Source organism: Ipomoea nil, unplaced genomic scaffold (genome assembly GCF_001879475.1).
Source record: "Ipomoea nil cultivar Tokyo-kokei standard unplaced genomic scaffold, Asagao_1.1 scaffold0211, whole genome shotgun sequence".
In the NCBI taxonomy this organism is placed as follows: domain Eukaryota; kingdom Viridiplantae; phylum Streptophyta; class Magnoliopsida; order Solanales; family Convolvulaceae; genus Ipomoea; species Ipomoea nil.
Window position 1 is genome coordinate 337749 of NW_017616639.1, and position 20915 is coordinate 358663.

Consider the following 20915-nt stretch of genomic DNA (forward strand, 5'->3'; position numbering starts at 1 on the left):
TTTGACAATCAGCAGTTAGCGGTTAACGTTAGCGGATTATACAAGCGGATTTGACCAGCGAATTTATTTAATTATTAACATTGGGTAGAAAAAATGACCGCCAAATTATTAAATCAAATGAATGGTTCTGTAGACACCGAAAATTTGAACCCAATAAATGGACAGACAAAATTATTATTGGGCCGATATTGAGATCGATTATTGGACCAATTTAATTAGTTGGGCCATAATAATTAAATTAATTTAACGAGTCCAATTAAATTTGATTTGGGCTATTGAATTAATTAATTAATTGGCCCAAGCCCATTTCATATTTGAATTTGAATTATTATAGTTATAATTTAAATATAATATTTTATTATATTTAAATTAGATAATTATAATTTAATTTGAATTTGAATTAGATTATACAATAATGAACTTGGACTTGATCTTGGGCAAGGTTCATTTTCCTAATTAGTTAATTAATTAATTAGTTAACTAAAAAGGGGAGTTGGTTGAGGAATTTTGGTTAAGCTTTTGGTATAAATAGAGCCTTCATTTCATTCCAAAAGACACTTGAAAGTTTGAAGAACTTGAATGCTTAGAGCTTGAAGGCATTGAACAACTTGAAGACTTAAGAAGTTGAGAGCATTTGAAGAACGCTTGAAGGCTTGGAGGCATCTTTTGAATATTTTGCAGGCAATTTGAATCCATTGCATGTACTTTGGAGCTTTGCAGAATTGATTGTCTCGAAGATCTTGAAGTCTTTTGAAGGCATTTGAGGACCTTAAGGCGGCTTGAATCCATTGCATGTGTTTTTGAAATTTTGCAGGATTGATTACTTCTAAATCCTTGACGCTCGTTGTTGGGAGTCACGCCAATTAAATCCCGGAAGCTACGCCAATTGAATCCCGGAGGCACGCGCCACTGAAATCCCGGAGGCTACGCTACTTGAATCCCGGAGGCACTTCCATAGATAACGTTAGTGAAGAATCAGAGGACCATCCAGAGACTTGTACCCACACCGCATTGATACTTGATATGTAAACCAGAACTTTGAATTTCTAAATATATATTCAATTTTCTTTGTTTACAGGTTCATATTGTTCAGGTTTTAATTTTTTTTCTTTTAAGATTTTCTAATTTATCCTTAATTATATGATTATCCATTTAACTTTTCCGTTAATTCACCATTAGTCTAATTCTAATATTAAAGTCTAATATAGAATTATAACTACACCATTAATCTAATTCTAATATTAAAGTCTTGAGTTAATACCCAAAATCGTCCTCGACTATAGTGGTTTTTCTCAATTTCGTCCTAAACGACTTTGGTGACCTAATATCGTCCCACACTTTTGTGTTTCGCTCAATTTAGTCCCAGACTTTTGTGTTTTTGCTTAATTTAGTCCCTCATTTGTTATTCTGTCCATTTGGTGTTAAATAAATAGACAATTCAGTAATTTTAATATTGGCATCTCTTTACTCATAGACATGTGAACTGCGAAATCCCTTTTTTTTTTTTACGAATTACTCCCAGAATTACTCCTAAAACTGCGAATATAAAATTTGATTCGCAGGTCCGGGAGTAATTCTGGGTGTAATTCGTACAAGAAAGAGGAATTTTCCACTTTACAAGTTGAAAGTAAAGAGAGATCAATATTGACATTACTGAATTGTCCCTTTATTTAATACCAATTTGACGGAATAACAAATGGAGGACTAAATTAAGCAAAACACAAAAGTGTGGGACGATATTAGGTCACCAAAGTCGTTTAGGACGAAATTGAGAAAAACCACTATAGTCGAGGACGATTTTAGGTATTAACTCTTAAAGTCTTAATAAAACTTAACCAAAAATCCTAATGTCGGAACCTCCTCAAACAATATTAGTATATATTTCATATTTTATGCCCTAATTTTTATTTGTTCTCCCTTATGTCCCGTATTTGGTTTCAACCATACCTATACAATTATTTTATTGACAATTATAATCAATATTGACTATATTATCTTGCATTTGTAAACTTAAAATTACCTATTTAACCTGCACGGGCTTAGCTCAATGGTTTAGTGGGTAGTATTTGGGAGAAGAGACCAAGGTTTGAACCTCGGCGGCGGCAATGCGTGAATTATGTCCAAAGTGGGCAGATTCCTTGTGCGTACCAGCATTTGGCCCTATCTGCTGAAACATTGAGTCACCGTGATTTATAACTTCCCACAATGCTCTGTCGGGTCGGAGTGTGGGAGGGGGGGGGGGGGCGGCTTGGGGTTGGGGACTCAACCTTTGGGAGAAGAATTACCTATTTAAATACGCAAATTCAACCTTCAATTATCTATGCATGAACAATTTCAATATAATCTTGCCTTAATATACTTTAAAGTACTTATTTTAAAAAAAGCATTGGGCATTATCTCAATCGCGCAATGCGCGTAAAAAACTAGTACAAAAATAAAACTAATAGTCATAGAGTCGATCAAATAATTTTCAGAATAATGTGCTTCCAATGCGGCAATGTCAGCAGTCAAATACTTCGTCAATTTCATACGTAATATGTATTTATTTAAAAATTTAAAAATAATGTACGACATCAGTTTTATAAAATCAACGTCGTATCATTTATTTATTATTTAAGTTATGATTACGTCGGATTATCAACATCGTATTTACAAAATAATTGATGTTGAAAGTGTTTTTTTGTGATATTGATAAATCTATAAACTATTTTAATGGCTCTTACCAGTAGATTCTGATTACCAGTAGATTATTCAAAGTGAGGATTTTAATTTCATATGTATATATATGTGTGGATTTTAATTTCATATGTATATATATGTGTGTGTTTGTATATGTTAGCATGACTAGTATTTTGTTATTATTATTTTATAATAATGTATAGTCATAGTTTAGTGGTGTTAGATTGATTGACTTAGCTTCTCTATTAGTTAGGATTAGTTAGAGTTTTATTCAACGATATACTCTGTAATCCTATCATTGTGATAATTGAATTGAGGTGAATTCTCTAATCTGGTATCAGACAGGTTATTCAATCCTCTCCAACCTCCACCACAAAATTTTCCCCCCCTCACCGGCCACCATCTTCTCGATGTCGATGTCATCTGAGCGCACCGCCTCCGACGCCGGAAACTCATCACCGGCCATCGGGAATTCGCTCTCCGGTGCGCATCACTACATAACAATGAAATTAACCCTTAAAAACTACCTATTCTGGAGGATGCAGCTCCTCTCTTTCCTCCGCGGCCAGGACCTCCTGGGGTTCGTGGATGGCAGTTACCCATGCCCGCCGGCGACTGTTCTCGGCACTCCGTCAACCGGCGATTCGGCGACGACTTTGACTGCGGCAGTAGCGGTCGCCAATCCGGCGTATCACGCCTGGGTCAAACAGGACTAGACCATTGTGTCTCTTCTGGTCTCGTCCATGGCAGACGAGGTGCTGCACCTTGCGCTAGGCCGGGAAACGTCAGCTGCGATATGGACCTCCATCATCGGCGCACTTGGGTCCTCCAGTCAGGCCCGCTGTCTCACGTTATTGAGTCAGTTTCAGATGCTGCGTCAAGGAAATTCCACAACCGCCGATTACCTCGGGAGAGCCGGCGTCCTCGTCGAATCTCTTATTCAGGCCGGCCGGCCCCTGACTTTGATGGAGCAGAATCTTTACGTAATTAGGGGTTTGCGTCCGGAGCTTAAGGCGCTGGCGACGTCCTTAACGGCTACAGGGGCACCGGTGACTCTCACGCATCTTTCTGATTTCTTACAGGCCCATGAATTCATCCTTGTGGATGATTACCGGTCGCTTGATGCCGGCGTTTCTCATACTGCCATGTACGCCGGGACTGGCCGTGGCTCGCATGGTGGTGGCAGACAGCAGCAACGCGGTGGACGTTCAGGCCATGGTAGCCAACACCGGGGAGACCGCGGTGATCGAGGTGCGCCGAGATGCCACTCTGCCGTTCGCATGGGCATTCGACGGTTTACTGCTATAAAAGGTATACAACACAGCCGCCGCAGCCTCAAGCACATGTCGCAATGTCCGGCGAAATTTTGGCATCTCCGTCGACTATTCCGGGTGATGGGTGGTATCCGGACACCGGAGCCACCGCTCATGCAACCCCGGACGTGAACATGCTTGGCCAATCAGACGAGTACGGCGGATCAGACGTTCTCAGAGTGGGTAATGGTGCAGGTTTGTCTATTTCGCGAATTGGTCGTGCAACTATCCCATCTCTGTCTAAATCTCTGTGTTTGAATGATATTCTGCATGTACTGAGTCTTTCTGTTCCGTTACTTTCCGTCCATAAATTTGCAGTTGACAATAACTTTTTTTTTTGAATTTCATGATAATTGCTTTATTGTGAAGGACTCTACAACCAAAGCAATCCTTCTTAAGGGACCAACTTCGGGCGGGTTGTACAAACTCCCAGTGTCAAGACAAAATTTCGCGCCAATAGGTGGACTCTACGGCAGTTAGATGTGCACAATGTCTTCCTAAACGGGCATTTGGCAGAAACCGTTTACTTGAAGCAGCCTCCGGGGTACGAGGACCCCACGTCACCTGAACATGTGTGTCACCTTCAACGGTCTCTGTATGGCTTGAAACAGGTTCCACGAGCTTGGTTCAAGTGTCTTCATGATTTTCTATTATCTACAGGTTTTAAATCATCCAAAACCAACGTCTCCTTATTTTACTATGCTGCTGGGGACTCTCGAGTATTCCTGTTGGTCTACGTCGACAACATAATAATGATGGGCAATGATGCTAAGCTGGTATTGAGACAATTGCATCAGGCGAGGGTTTTATTTTGTCCCAACGTCGTTATATGACGGATCTCCTAGGACGTTCAGGGATGGTTGACTGTAAGCCCCTCACTACACCAGCAGCTGTCACTAAACTGGTAACACCTTCTGAGGAACTATTCGAGAATCCGACGCAGTATCGGCGCATCGTTGGGGCCCTACAGTACTTGACTATCACTAGGCCACACTTGGCATATGCAGTCAACCGGCTGTGTCAGTTCATGCACTCACCAACAGTTGATCATTGGGCTCTTGTGAAACGGGTCCTACGTTACATCAAGGGGACACTCGACTACGGACTGCGTCTCACGTCATCTCCTTCAACCAGTATTCATGCTTTTCCCGACTCGGACTGGGCTGGCTGTCCAATAGACAGAAAGAGCACCAGCGGTTTTGCAGTTTATCTTGGGACTAATCTCATTTCCTGGCTATCCAAGAAACAACGCACTGTCGCACGCTCCTCCACTGAAGCTGAATACAAGGCCTTAGCTGATGTGTCTGCTGAGGTCACCTGGGTCGTGTCACTACTACGAGAACTAGGGATGCATTCTGGTCAGCCTTCAACTATGGTGCGACAATCTTGGGGCTACTTACCTATGTGCTAACCCCGTTTTTCATGCACACACTAAACATGTAGAGACCGACTATCATTTCGTTCGGGACAAGGTTGCCTCGGGGGACTTCGTCGTCAATTATGTGTCTACTACGGATCAGTTAGCAGACATCTTCACCAAACCACTTCCGGCACCAAGGTTTGCTGCTTTACGAGACAAGCTCAATGTTGTCTCTCTACAACCTTGTGCTTGAGGGGGTGTGTTAGCATGACTAGTATTTTGTTATTATTATTTTATAATGTATAGTCATAGTTTAGTGGTGTTAGATTGATTGACTTAGCTTCTCTATTAGTTAGGATTAGTTAGAGTTTTATTCAACGATATACTCTGTAATCCTATCATTGTGATAATTGAATTGAGGTGAATTCTCTAATCGTATATATGTAGGGGAAATCACAATTTTTGTCCTTCAATTGTATCTCAACTATCAATGTAGTCCTTAGTTTTCAAATTAAGCTAATTTGATACTCAAAATTCTAAAAATGGGAAAATTACCATTTAGGTCTTTCAGAAGGGTTTAATTGACGAAATTTTAAATAATTCAATGATCAAATTAATTGAAATTGAAAACTAGCTTAGGGACTACATTGACAATTGGAAACAATTGAGAGACCAAAATGATGATTTTTCCTAAGGATGGTTATATATATATATATATATATATATATATATATATATATATATATATATATATATTTCTTGCAGCGTCTGGTGTTTTGTCAACTAAAGCACCACCGCTTGCAGCATCAATCATGCTTCTATCAATTGGAAAAAGTCCTTCATAAAAGTACTGAATGAGTAATTGATCACTAATTTGATGGTGTGGGCAGCTTGCACATAGTTTCTTGAAACGCTCCCAATATTCATACAATGACTCTCCATTGTTTTGCCTTATACCACAGAATTCCTTTCTAATGTTGGCCACCCTTGAAGCTGGGAAATATTTTTCAAGGATTGATGTCTTTAAGTTATTCCATGTGGTGATGCTCCCAGAAGGTAGACAGTATAGCCAATCTTTCGCTGAATCTTTCAATGAAAAGGGAAATGCTCTCAACTTGATTTGTTCCTCAATAACCCCAGTGGGTTTCATACTTGAACACACCACATGGAATTCCTTTAAGCGCTTGTGAGGATCTTCACCTGCAAGTCCATGAAAAGAAGGCAAAAGATGAATTAATCCAGATTTTAATTCAAATTGGACATTAGCGTCCAGAGCAGGGAAAGTGATGCATAAAGGTTGGTGATCTAAATTTGGAGCTCCAAGCTCTTTTAAAGTCCGATTTTGAGCCATGGGTTCCTCTTCTAAACCAGAATTGGTAGAATCGGTAGTCAGATTACTAAACTCCAATTTTCTCAAAGCTTGTTTCATCCACCTGCGTATAGTTCTTTCAATTTCTGGATTGTATGGCAAGACTTCTTTGTTAGCAGATCGAGTTATAGGCATAAATCGTTAAAGATAGTGCAGCGATTATGTAAAAGTAACGAAAGAAAAGATTTTTAAATTTTTTTTTTTGGGACAAATGAAAAACAATTAAACAAATAACGAAATAAATAAATAAATAAACACAAAACAAGCTAGAAAATCTCCCCGGCAACGGTGCCAAAATTTGGTGAGCTGTCGTAGACTCCCAAATTAAAACCTTACAAATGTAGTAGCGGGAGTAAGGATCGATCCCACGAGGAGTAACTAGTTTAATGTATGTGTTCAAATTAAAGTAAAGGGGGTTTTGGTATGAAGGTGATAATCAAAGAAAATAAACGAATAAAGCAATGAAAACAATATATTGAAAACACTCAGAATAAAAAACCTTGGTTAGTAAAGATCCACCTAGGGGTGGGCGTTTCGGGTTTCGGTTCAGTTTTTTCGGTTTCGGTTTTAAAAAAGTTAAACCATTCGGTTTAACATTAAGATTCGGTTCGGTTTGAAACGGTTCGGTTTCGGTTCGGATTAAATTCGGTTCGGTTTAAGCTCCCCAAATTTCAACATTTTCTAATTTTTCGAACATACTACCAAACAATACATATTCACATAATCCAAATTCAAACTCTAAACATTATATAACAAAATAGCAATCCAAAGTTCAAACACAATACTAAGTACTAATTACCAAACATCAGTTAACGTTTTTGCACAACCGACTCTTCAGTTGGTTCAGTTGGAATATTTTTATTGATAAGATGAATAATCATCTATCTGTATAGTTGATATTAAAAGAACTAGTGTCAATTACTATATAGTTAATTTTTAGACACAATCTATCATTGCTAGTGCACTCGAAATATATTCCAATACTAGAAAATAATTATAGTGCACTGGAAATCAAAATTAGAATGACTGTAAAGCACATTAAATTTATAGAAAAACATGAAACTAAGGAAAATACTGAATATTGTAAATATAACTCAAGTTAGATATAATTGTGAGGTAAAGAACAATTGCGACAAACAACAAAAGTGCAATGTAGAAAACAAGCTATAAAGAAATCAAATAAAAAATGTAAGGTTCGGTACTAGTAAGAATGAGAACTGAACAGCGGAGCAGGCATCGAGGAACTTGGATTTACTTCTTTATTATTATTATTATTATTATTATTATTATTATTATTATTATTATTATTATTATTATTATTATTATTATTATTATTATTATTATTAATTTTATTATTATTATTATTATTATTATTATTATTATTATTATTATTATTATTTATTAAAAAATTATATAGCATTCGGTTCGGTTCGGTTTTTGCCAAACCGTTCGGTTTCGGTTCGGTTCGGTACTAAACCGTTCGGGTTACAAAATCCCGAATCGTTCAATTTTCTATTACTAGTTCGGTTCGGTTCGAATCGGATCGGATCGGTTCGGTTCGGTTCGGATAAATCGAACCGAAGTGCCCACCCCTAGATCCACCACCGGAATATAACATTGATCATTGATTCATAAAGCAATTAATATGCAATTGAATATTTTTCGTGAAATTATTTCATTTCCGTTTTCCCTTAGTTGTAGGTAACTAAAACACACGCGGTTTAATTACCCCTAACTACTAAATAACCTAAGACAAGCGCTATAGATTTAATTTAATAGCAGCAATAGGAACTAGGAAAACCGACAAACTAAATAACACAAGCACAAGCGGTTGCATTTAATTTAGGAAAATATTCTACCCGAGTCCAATTATCACTAAGCCGTCAATAATTAACCCAGTTGCTACTGAATATTATAATAATTTGTAGCATAACATTATCTAATATAGCAAATAATTATATCAAGTAAATGACTAGTAGGCCTCCCTAGCAATTAAATGATACAACTATTCAAATAACTTAGAAGAATATTTAATACCCAAATGCATAAAAATTATATAATAAAAATAAATAAATAATCTTACAGCATAATCAATTCCGGGGCTTCAATTCACTAAACCAAGCTAAAAAAATTAGCAATGAATGGACATTGATAACAGCTTTACAGAATAATTGAGAGAGGAAGAATGAACATCCTACAATACTACTGCTATCATCTATTTATAGTATTCTCAAAATAACCTCAATCAATCTCCACCAACCATTTTACTGTTTTTTTAGCCATACGATGAAGTCTTCCGTGAATGTTGCTTAGTCTTGCGTCGGAATCGGCTGTGTTGTTTGACGAATTCGTCTTCTCGCTACTGCGCCTACATAAGAAAAAAACAAAATAAAATATAAAGTTTTAATTGGTTTGCATGCTAAGAAGGAATGGGACCAAACTACTTATATTAAATTAAAGTAATTAACTACCTAACATACTTATTTTGCTTATTAATTATTAAACACTAAAAATGAATAATTATTATATAATAGTAAATAATTAATGCAAAAATATTATAAAGATGTACCTAAAATATGAGTGTAAAATATATCTATCAAATTCCCCCACACTAGAACGTTGCTTGTCCCCAAGCAAAAATATTATTTGCAAAGTAAATTAAAATGAAATTCCCAAAACTCATAACATATCATGAACAACAATCTGAAGCACCTTGTAATTAATAAGGTAGCACCCCTGTCTGAAAATTGAGAGGACTAAATAAGTAAGCCTTCACAGGAATATCACTCATCACTCAAGTGTTTGATGGGTATAAACTTCACTCAAGTTCATTCCTATAAAATTGCTCTACCATAGGCTTGCATATCTTCTCAATCACCACTACAAGAGTCATGCATGACACAAATCATAAGGAATTTCCACAGGTTGTAATGGGACTAGGGTTAAGGTAGGGAATATTTAGGAAAGTAGCTTAAGCAAAAACTTCAAACTAGAGGAGCAAAATATGTGCAAATAATCCAAGATACTTGCTCAACACCCTCAATTTCCATTCAAAAACACAATCTATTGAGGTTTCAACATGACTATCATTCTTAAAAATATAGAATTCTTCCTCAGTATTCCCTTGCTTAACTTATTTGGACGTAACTTCAACTCAAAATTAATTGTTGATTCTTTCTCATTTTCTCATAAATTTTCAGCAATATTTTTCTTTTTCAAACATATATTCTCTATTTTTTCATTTCATTCTTTCAAATTTCCATACTTTTTTTTTTTTTATTTTTTATGATGAACTGCCTTCATTTTTTTCTTTTCCATAAAAGGCCAAAACCAAATTGGCAACGAAGATGCAACACCCGCCCCACTCTCAAAAAGTAAGTGATCTCCCCCACACTTATTCTTCACAAACTCACGTAGATTTCAAGCATAATCCAAAATTTGCTCCACTAGTTATTCAGTTGGGTGAAGGCATTATTTTTAGATATAAAAGGCTTGTGGTTCAAAATAAAGAAAAGAATGGCCATAAAGCTCAAAGTGGTTAACAAGGGGAAATAAATCATAGGACAAACCGGTTATTTGGCTAGTGAGGCTCAAGATCAAATAATGGCCTTAATCACACTTGAATCGTGCATGGTCTAATTAGCTTTAAAAGAGATTCAAGGCAAGTTCTAGAGAAACAAAATTATGGAAGAAATCGCACAATAGAAAGAAAATATGACCGAAGTGTCAGTCAATGGCTCAAAACACTCACAGGTTTATTGCTTACTTAATATAGCCACTACATATCAAACAAGAAATGCTAACAAACTAATCACATTTTGCCAAACTATTTATTCAATTACATTATGAATTTCAGGAAAGGAAAATATAATTTTTTTTCAAAATAATACTTATTTTGCATAAAATACTAGTAAAATATTTGTAAAAATTTTTGAAAATTTTGACATAAGCAAACAAATAATAAAACTAAATTCCCTCCCCCACACTTATTATCAACAGTGTCCCCAATGTTGAATAAAAAAGCACAGAAAAAGGGTTATTGAATGAGAATATGTAATAAAAGAAAAAAAATGGAACAAAAACACCTTAGGTTGCCTCCCAAGCAGCGCCTTTGTTTATCGTCGTTGGCTCGACTTATGATATTTCTTTAAAGAGAAAATTTCAATTTTGGTCCACTGACTATTGGGGTTGTGTTAATTGCAACACTTGACTTTCAAAAATGTTAATTGAGTACCTTGACTATGCAATTTCTTTCAATTTTGGTCACTCCGGCCAAATTACCGGTCAAATCTCACCGGAAATTTTTAATAGGTTAAATAATGAGGGCTTTTTTGGTCATTTTACTTTTTCCCTTTCTTCCCCCGACGAGCAACTCCATTTCCGGCGAGTATGCCGGCTCAAAATCAGTCGCAAGCCTGATGAAAGCACAATTTTGGGAGAAACATTTGGAAAGCACGTGGCTGCATATGGAATACTTAACAGTGGGGTCAGTGGGAATTCTTGTATCTATAATGTGGTAAATCATCAAAATCACCATTTCAAAACACTGGACACATGGAAGGTCCAGTAAGCATGCGACACCGCGTGGAAATTCATATGTTGAATGCTCTGGAGCTGCGTTGTCTTGGTATCTCAGCAAACGAAAATGAAGGTGACGGATAGATGGAGACGGCGGATGGAGGCGACTCCGATACTTGAACGCGGACGCGACAGTGAAGATGAAGAATGGAGGCGACTCTGATACTCGAACGCGGACGCGACCAAAAAATTTCCACGGAGGCGGACACAACTGATTTTGAGCCAGCATACTCGCCGGAAATGGAGTTGCTCGCCGGGGAAGAAAGGGAAAAAGTAAAATGACCAAAAAAGCCCTCATTATTTGACCTATTAAAAAATTCCGGTGAGATTTGACCGGTAATTTGGCCGGAGTGACCAAAATTGAAAGAAATTGCATAGTCATGGTACTCAATTAACATTTTTGAAAGTCAAGTGTTGCAATTAACACAACCCCAATAGTCAGTGGACCAAAATTGAAATTTTCTCTTTCTTTAAATTTCCATCGTCTTTTTGAGTACCTTCGATGATTATGAGTATTCAAAGAAACAATCCCTTCATGCAGATTAGTACTCAAAGATGATTTATTATTATTTTCTTCTTTGCTTTCATTAGACGCAATTTCATCAAATTTAGCAAACATCAAAGAATCAACAAAAATTGCAAAAATTATCATCACTAGGAGATTTCATGGTATCATAAATATTAAAACTTACAAATTTACCATTAAACTCCATAGTAAGCATACCACTATGAATATCAATTTTTGTTTTTGCAGTTTTTAAGAATGGCCTTCCTAACAAAATATGATTATTATTTTCCATATCAAGCACATAAAAATCAGCAGGAAAAACCAAGTTATCAACTTCAACAATCAAATCCTCAATCACACCCCTAGGATATGTAGTAGATCCATCAGCCAATTGAATTATTATACTAGATTTATTCAGGGGTCCAAGATTTAAAGAATCATAAACAGAATAGGGCATGACATTAATAGAAGCTCCTAAATCTAACATAGCATTTTCAAATTTCACCCCACTTATCATGCATGGAATAGTAAACATACCTGGGTCTTTGCACTTTTCAGGAAGATTGCTTTGACTAGCCATAGAGACATTCTCTTGCACTTTCACTTCCTTAATTCTTTCATTATTTCGTTTCTTTTTCATAGTGCGTACCTCTTTTAGAAAATTTGCATAGCGAGGTACTTTTTCCATAGAATCTAAAAGTGGTTTATTAGCATCACATTCACGAAAGGTCTCATACAGATCATTATTTGAGTTTTCTCTTATTGGTTCTAAAAGAGCTTGATGAAATGGGGGTACTGGTTCATAATCAGAAAAAAAGAAGAAAGCTTACCTTGGGACTTCTCTTTATTGTTGGCAATGATTCCTGCACTTATTTCCTTATTCAAATCAACATTCTTTTCCAGCGACATACTTTCAACATTAATTGCACTTACATTCTCTTTAGGATTAACAATTGTTTGAGAGGGTAGTTTGCCAGAACTCTGTGCTTCCAACCGACTAACCGTAGTTGCTAGTTGGCCCATTTGTCTTTCCAAGTTTTGAATACTAGCCTTTGTTTCTTGAATACTAGCTCTTGTCTCTTGTTGGAATAGTTGTGTTTCTTGTTGAAACTGCAAAGTGTTAGTAGGAGATTTAACAATATCTTCTAGATTCGTACCTGAGCTAAAGTTTTGGGTCGGTTGTTGTCTTGAAGGAAATGGTTGTCTATACTGTTGAAAATTAGAACGATTTTGAACAAACTGGTTCCCTTGTGAGTTCCCATAGCTAAGGTTTGGGTGATCCCTCCATCCAGGATTATATGTATTGGAGAACGGATCATACTTACCTTGAGGTTGTCCAGGAAAACCTCCAGCCATGTTAACTTGTTCAATAGGTTCTTCTTGAAGAGTTGGGCAGGCATCAGTTTGATGCCCAACTACCGAGCAAATTCCACATGCTTTTACAATTTGCATATTGCATACTGCTAATTGACGGACAAGAGTAGTTAAACCAGAAATTTGTTGTTCAAGAGCAGAAATATTTACCTCATTCACATGCTTAGACGGTTGGGCAAGTCTATTGCCGAACTGTTGAGAATTTGCAGCCATGTTTGCAATTAAATTTCTTGCAGCGTCTGGTGTTTTGTCAACTAAAGCACCACCGCTTGCAGCATCAATCATGCTTCTATCCATTGGAAAAAGTCCTTCATAAAAGTACTGAATGAGTAATTGATCACTAATTTGATGGTGTGGGCAGCTTGCACATAGTTTCTTGAAACGCTCCCAATATTCATACAATGACTCTCCATTGTTTTGCCTTATACCACAGATTTCCTTTCTAATGTTGGCCACCCTTGAAGCTGGGAAATATTTTTCAAGGAATGATGTCTTTAAGTTATTCCATGTGGTGATGCTCCCAGAAGGTAGATAGTATAGCCAATCTTTCGCTGAATCTTTCAATGAAAAGGGAAATGCTCTCAACTTGATTTGTTCCTCAGTAACCCCAGTGGGTTTCATACTTGAACACACCACATGGAATTCCTTTAAGTGCTTGTGAGGATCTTCACCTGCAAGTCCATGAAAAGAAGGCAAAAGATGAATTAATCCAGATTTTAATTCAAATTGGACATTAGCATCCAGAGCAGGGAAAGTGATGCATAAAGGTTGGTGATCTAAATTTGGAGCTCCAAGCTCTTTTAAAGTCCGATTTTGAGCCATGGGTTCCTCTTCTAAACCAGAATTGGTAGAATCGGTAGTCAGATTACTAAACTCCAATTTTCTCAAAGCTTATTTCCTCCACCTGCGTATAGTTCTTTCAATTTCTGGATTGTATGGCAAGACTTCTTTGTTAGCAGATCGAGTTATAGGCATAAACCGTTAAAGATAGTGCAGCGATTATGTAAAAGTAACGAAAGAAAAGATTTTTTAATTTTTTTTTGGGACAAATGAAAAACAATTAAACAAATAACAAAATAAATAAATAAATAAACACAAAATAAGCTAGAAAATCTCTCCGGCAACGGCGCCAAAATTTGGTGAGCTGTCGTAGGCTCCCAAATTAAAACCTTACAAATGTAGTAGCGGGAGTAAGGATTGATCCCACGATGAGTAACTAGTTTAATGTATGTGTTCAAATTAAAGTAAAGGGGGTTTTGGTATGAAGGTGATAATCAAAGAAAATAAACGAATAAAGCAATTAAAACAATATATTGAAAACACTCAGAATAGAAAACCGTGGTTAGTAAAGATCCACCACCGGAATATAACACTGATCATTGATTCATAAAGCAATTAATATGCAATTGAATATTTGTCGTGAAATTATTTCATTTCCGTTTTCCCTTAGTTGTAGGTAATTAAAGCACACACGGTTTAATTACCCCTAACTACTAAATAACCTAAGACAAACGCTATAGATTTAATTTAATAGCAGCAATAGGAACTAGGAAAACCGACAAACTAAATAACACAAGCACAAGCGGTTGCATTTAATTTAGGAAAATATTCTACCCGAGTCCAATTATCACTAAGCCGTCAATAATTAACCCAGTTGCTACTGAATATTAGAATAATTTGTAGCACATCATTATCTAATATAGCAAATAATTATATCAAGTAAATAACTAGTAGGCCTCCCTAGCAATTAAATGATACAACTATTCAAATAACTTAGAAGAATATTTAATACCCAAATGCATAAAAATTATATAATAAAAATAAATAAATAATTTTACAGCATAATCAATTCAGGGGCTTCAATTCACTAAACCAAGCTAAAGAAATTAGCAATGAATGGACATTGATAACAGCTTTACAGAATAATTGAGAGGGGAAGAATGAACATCCTACAATACTACTGCTATCATCTATTTATAGTATTCTCAAAATAACCTCAATCAATCTCCACCACCCATTTTACTGTTTTTTCAACCGTACGATGAAGTCTTCCGTGAATGTTGCTTAGTCTTGTGTCGGAATCGGCTGTGTTGTTTGACGAATTCGTCTTCTCGCTACTGCGCCTACATAAGAAAAAAACAAAATAAAATATAAAGTTTTAATTGGTTTGCATGCTAAGAAGGAATGGGACCAAACTACTTATATTAAATTAAAGTAATTAACTACCTAACATACTTATTTTGCTTATTAATTATTAAACTCTAAAAATAAATAATTATTATATAATAGTAAATAATTAATGCAAAAATATTATAAAGATGTACCTAAAATATGAGTGTAAAATATGTCTATCAGTGTGTATGTGTAGATTAACAATCATATAAGATCTCATCCTTAGGTAGGAACGTAGGAACGCATCATAACCATTTATTTAGGGTGATCAATGGTTTAGATTAAAACATATTTTTATGAGATTTTAGGGTTGAGTTTTATTTATTTTAGATAGTCGGAGGGTATTAAGGGTATTTTAGTGCATAGTGAATTATGAAAATTGCGAGATCTTCTCCTTAGTTCCCACACTTCCTCTGCATCTACAAAGGAAACCATTGATCCATCGCCTCCACGCCTGTGTTTTGTCGATCTGCTCCACGACGACGAAAACAATTGTCTACAATCTTTTAAATCATTCGGTACGTCCTGGCGAATTGAATATAGCTAATATCCATTCAAAACCAATTTCAATGTGGCTAATTTTAGGGAAAACGGCGAGGAAACCAAGTGGCTAACCTTAGAGATTAGAGAATAAGATTTGGTTGTAAGTGGCAAACCTTAGAGATCAGAGAATAAGATTTGGTTGTAAATATTGCTCATTCTGGTATGTTTGTTTTGGTTATTTATTTATTTATTTCAAGAGATAATAAGATTTTGTTCTATGCATATTAGTTGGAATGTGTATGCATTACAGGTTTGCGGGTTTTGGTGTGTGCAATTATTCTTTATGGTGTGTTATATTGTCGGTTGTGTGCGTATATTCATTGTGGAGTGTGCATATATTCTATGTTGGTCGTGTGCATAGGGTTGGATGCGTGTGTATTTAGGGTGGGTGTTTAATTTTTTTTCTGTGCTAGTATTTCTCATAACAAGGTTTCTTTGTGCATGTACACATATTTGTGTGTGCATATATTGTATGTGTTTAGTCTGTCAAATTATTACCATTTGTGTTTGATTTTGTCTGTGGCCATTGTGTATTGTTACTGACCGTATTTATTTTACATTGTGGCACACACAATTCAACTCAAATGCACATCAGCTTGTTTTACATTTTTCCATACACATTAATTTTGCAGAGTAAGGCACTCACACTCAAGCCTAAGTGCACACCCTAGTCTATCAAATCGACCTGGTTATTGATTATACTATACATACTAACAGTATTATTGCACATTATGGCACACACAGTGCTACCTTAGTGCACAACAAGTTGTTTTTTGTCTTTTCCCTTACGATTGTGTTTGATTTTGTTGTTTGCCAATTTCTAATGTTTTCCATCGTTGTTCGCCCTTTGTCAGAAAGATTTATGGTCTGTGTTCCTTGATGATGTTGTTGATGATCGGTGTGGGCCTGTCGTACGTAATTGAAGCTTGTTCCTAGAATAATGCAGAAGCATTGGCGTGATGCACGTAACAAAGTGGATGACTTATATGCGTAAGATTTTTTTGGTTGGTCGAGTTTAACATACACCATTCGAAGAACATCCATAGTGTAGTTGAATACTGTGATGTTGTTGAACAATGCTAGATATGTCTGCTCATTTGAGCAGGTTGATCAGTACTTTTGCTTAGTTCACATTTAGGCTCATTTATGTATTCTATTTATGATGTGGCAGAGTAATAGGACAAGCACCCGATCCGGGCCACCAACAAGCACCTAGAAGTCCAACGGGTAGAATCATTTACTAGGGGGTCATTTACTACCGCTTATTTAAGACAGGGTTTAAGAGAAATAAAGTGTTCAGCACCTCATTATGATATAACCATTACTTACCGTTAGCATGGTAGTATAAGTAGGGGATTCTTTGTTAAGCAGGGGGACACATTCTGATTCTTGTACTGAAACACTTAGCAATACAATTTGTTACATATCGATTATATTCTCTGGTAACATATTTACCTTCATGATGTTTGGAATTTATTCATCGGGTCTTTTATGTGTTTTTTGTTTTTTTTATTGGTTGATGCATTGCTCTAATTTATTCCTCAGGTGTTATGTTGTTTTTTGGTTTTTTAATGAACATTTCTGTGTTTTGTTTATGATGTTGGAAATTTAAACACATTGAGTGCAACAGTCTATGCTTTATGTGCTATTGTGTGGATTATTTTTGTGCGAACTCTATATGCACATAGTGAAATACAGTGTGGCACATCATAATCCCAAGCTATTTTCTGTATCAGTTTTTTTGAGCATCGTGGCACACACTCGTAAACCCAAGTACACACTCTAATCTATCACATCAACCAGGTTTTTGTGTATTCATACTATTAGTATTACTGTAAAATATGACACACACATTTCAGCCCAAGTGCACACATATATACTTCTTCTATGTCTTTTCATACACACACTCATTTTTCACATTATCTCACTCACAGTTTAACCCAAGTGCACACTGTAGTCTATAACATCAAAATGGTTTTCGTGGATCCGTTATGTCAGTATTATTGCACATTACGACACATACAATTCAGCCCAAATGCACACCAACCTCTTTTCCGTGAATTGATTTTGTCATGATTATTGAACATTTTGACACACACAATTCAACTCAAGTGCACACTGGCCAGGTTTATGTGCACACCCTTCTTATCGCAAGGGCACACAGCTAAAAACAAATGTGCACATGCGTACGAACAAGTCCGAATGCTAGGCCCACACATGCACACTCTGCAATGCATACATGCACAAACTGACAGTGTTATGCTTTTTTTTTAGTATCAAATCCACGTTGTGCATACAATTCTTATTTTAAGTGCAAACACTTACAACTAATAGGCACACGTTTATTCTCGTATTGATGCAAAGTCCAAATCAGAATTGCTTTTTTTTTTTCTCTCTCCTTTCTCCCCCTTTTTTATTCATTTTATTTATTTTATTTCATTATTATACATATTTATATACAGATTATTTGTGCACATTATGGTACAGACAGTTTAATCGAAATGCACATCGCAGTCTATCACATCATATTGTCTCACATGTTGTCATATATTGAGTAACATTGCACATTATGGCACATACAACATAACGCAAGTGCATATCGTAGTATGCTAAATCAATTTGTTTCACGTTTATTCATTCACAAACATATTAATTAAGAATGAGCTAAATATATGTATGTATGTATGTATTGAATTTGAGAAGCGTTGCCCAACCAAAGACTTCATTGACTCTTCACGCTATGAAGTCTAGTACCTCGTTGGTCCCAGTGAAATATTCATCAAACACCCGCATGAACTCCCTGATGAGCCGTCATGACCTGTGAATCATTGAATTCATTATTTACTCAGTATATGGTTAAGCAATGTGGCACAAACATCCGAACCAAAGTGCACGCGCTCAGGGTTTTTGTGGTCAGTGTGGTACATTCATTAGCCCGTAAGTGCATACAAGAAAATCATGACTTCAGAGAATAGGATGTGTGCATGTACACAGGGTTCCTATAGCCTGTGTGGCACATTCATTACCCCGTATGTGCCTACATTATAGCCTAAATGCACGCCCCAACCTATTACAAGGGTATTCGTGCGTACACATTCGTATACGTGTACATACACACATCCCACTCTCTATACTCGTGATACCATGTGTGCACTTACCTTAAGTCGTAGGTGCACACAACCCTGGTGGATATGAAAGGCAGGGGTGTGCACTTGCGTAACGTAGTGTGTGCCATAATATGCAGAATTAGTGTGTGTGTGTGTATAACAAGACGGAAAATATTTGAATGTGCACTTAGATTGTGTTGTTTGTGCCGTACTGTCCACAAAATATATTGACCCAATGAATTCACGTAAACTAGATTGTTACAAGACAATGTTGTGCACTTGCGTGATTTGGTGTGTGCCATGACGTACATGACAATTAGCAAAAATGACAGAATCATAACATGATGGCAGCCAAATGTACAGACCACTCTTGTTGAACATTCCCTACCAAGAGTGTCAACACAACACATGTATGGATGTATTCAAATAAATTGTAGGCGCTTCCACACAGCAGCACGAATGGATGTATTCAAATAAATTCCAATTATACATACGCACAGTTATATAGGGACAAATATTAATGTTACCTGGGTTTTCGCCACTTGCCATTATTCTGCAACAGTCGGCGATGACCGGTGGGCCACGTTTCTCTCCTAAATCTGACGATGCACACGTCTGGCAGAGATTCGCAGGCGTTGGTCGGAGAGGTCCCTATCGCAGCGGTGTCATTCGCAGAATAGCAGAAAGAATAGAATCATGAATCATCTACTTTTCCTATATTCTTGGGATAATTTCAAATACAAAATTAATTATTAATTGTTGGGTGCTGAAAATTACTCTAGTATCCCTTGAAATTACTTAAACTAATTGTCTCCTTATTAATGATTAGTTAATATAAACCATTGATGGGATGGGATTCAAAGGCTTAGATTAGTTCTCATGTTCCTACCTAAACACACACACACACACACACACACACACACACACACACACACACACACACACACACACACACACACATATATATATATATATATATATATATATATATATATATATATATATATATATATATTCAAGTAAAAACGTGGCTTAAAATACAAACTTGCGGATATTTCTTGATCGTTGGATTTTGGATATCTAAGGTTGTGATTAGTTTTTATGATTTTGTGTGTTGTCCGCCTGTCATTGAATACATGCTCATATATTTGCACACCATGTCATTGAATACATGCTCATATAAATCCCCTTCTTCAATAATATGATTCGTACATAGCATACAGACTACTTCATGCACACAGTACTGTAGCGAGATGCACACACAATAATTACTAAATATTAAGATCGTTTACATGGAAGCAAAAAATGGAAAATGTGAAACCAACACTTATTTGGTATCATATCTTGAGATGTGTGCTTGTATTGCAACGAGTGGTAGCAAACACGACAAGATATTCTTGAATAATTTACAAATTGACTGTGTGCATCTTAGTGTATATGTCTATGCACTACTAAGTTCATACTCGTATATTTGCGGATACAACTTTATTTTCGTTCCATTCACGGGGATGTCTATGCCCAAAATCGTAGTATAATTAGTAGTAATTAATTTGGTGTTAACTAGCAAGGTACACACGCACATACATATGTGTGCCCACAGCTAAGTATAATTAGTAATACTTAGTTTGGTGTTTGCAAGTGCACACTAATATGAGTGTATGTGCACACAATGCCCAAAACGGTAGTATAAGTAGTAATAAGTAGTACGGTTAGATCCAGTGGTGGGCACACGGTCGAACACATGTGTGCACACAGTGCCCAAAACGATAATATAAGTAGTACGATTAGATCCGGCGGGGTGTGTGCCCAAAATGGTAGTATAAGTAGTAATACATAGTACGGTTAGATCTAGTGGGAGCACACGGCTAAACACATGTATGCACACAGTGGCCAAAACAATAGTATAAGTAGT

The 20915-nt window shown here is 36.4% G+C and overlaps 1 protein-coding gene across 1 annotated transcript; it reads left to right on the forward strand.

The window, feature by feature from the left end:
- Positions 1-4821: 4821 nt before the first annotated feature.
- On the forward strand, positions 4822-5403 carry LOC109192467 (uncharacterized mitochondrial protein AtMg00810-like). The gene has a single exon (XM_019343124.1). It carries the CDS (start codon positions 4822-4824, stop codon positions 5401-5403), a length of 582 nt encoding a protein of 193 aa, XP_019198669.1.
- Positions 5404-20915: the final 15512 nt, after the last annotated feature.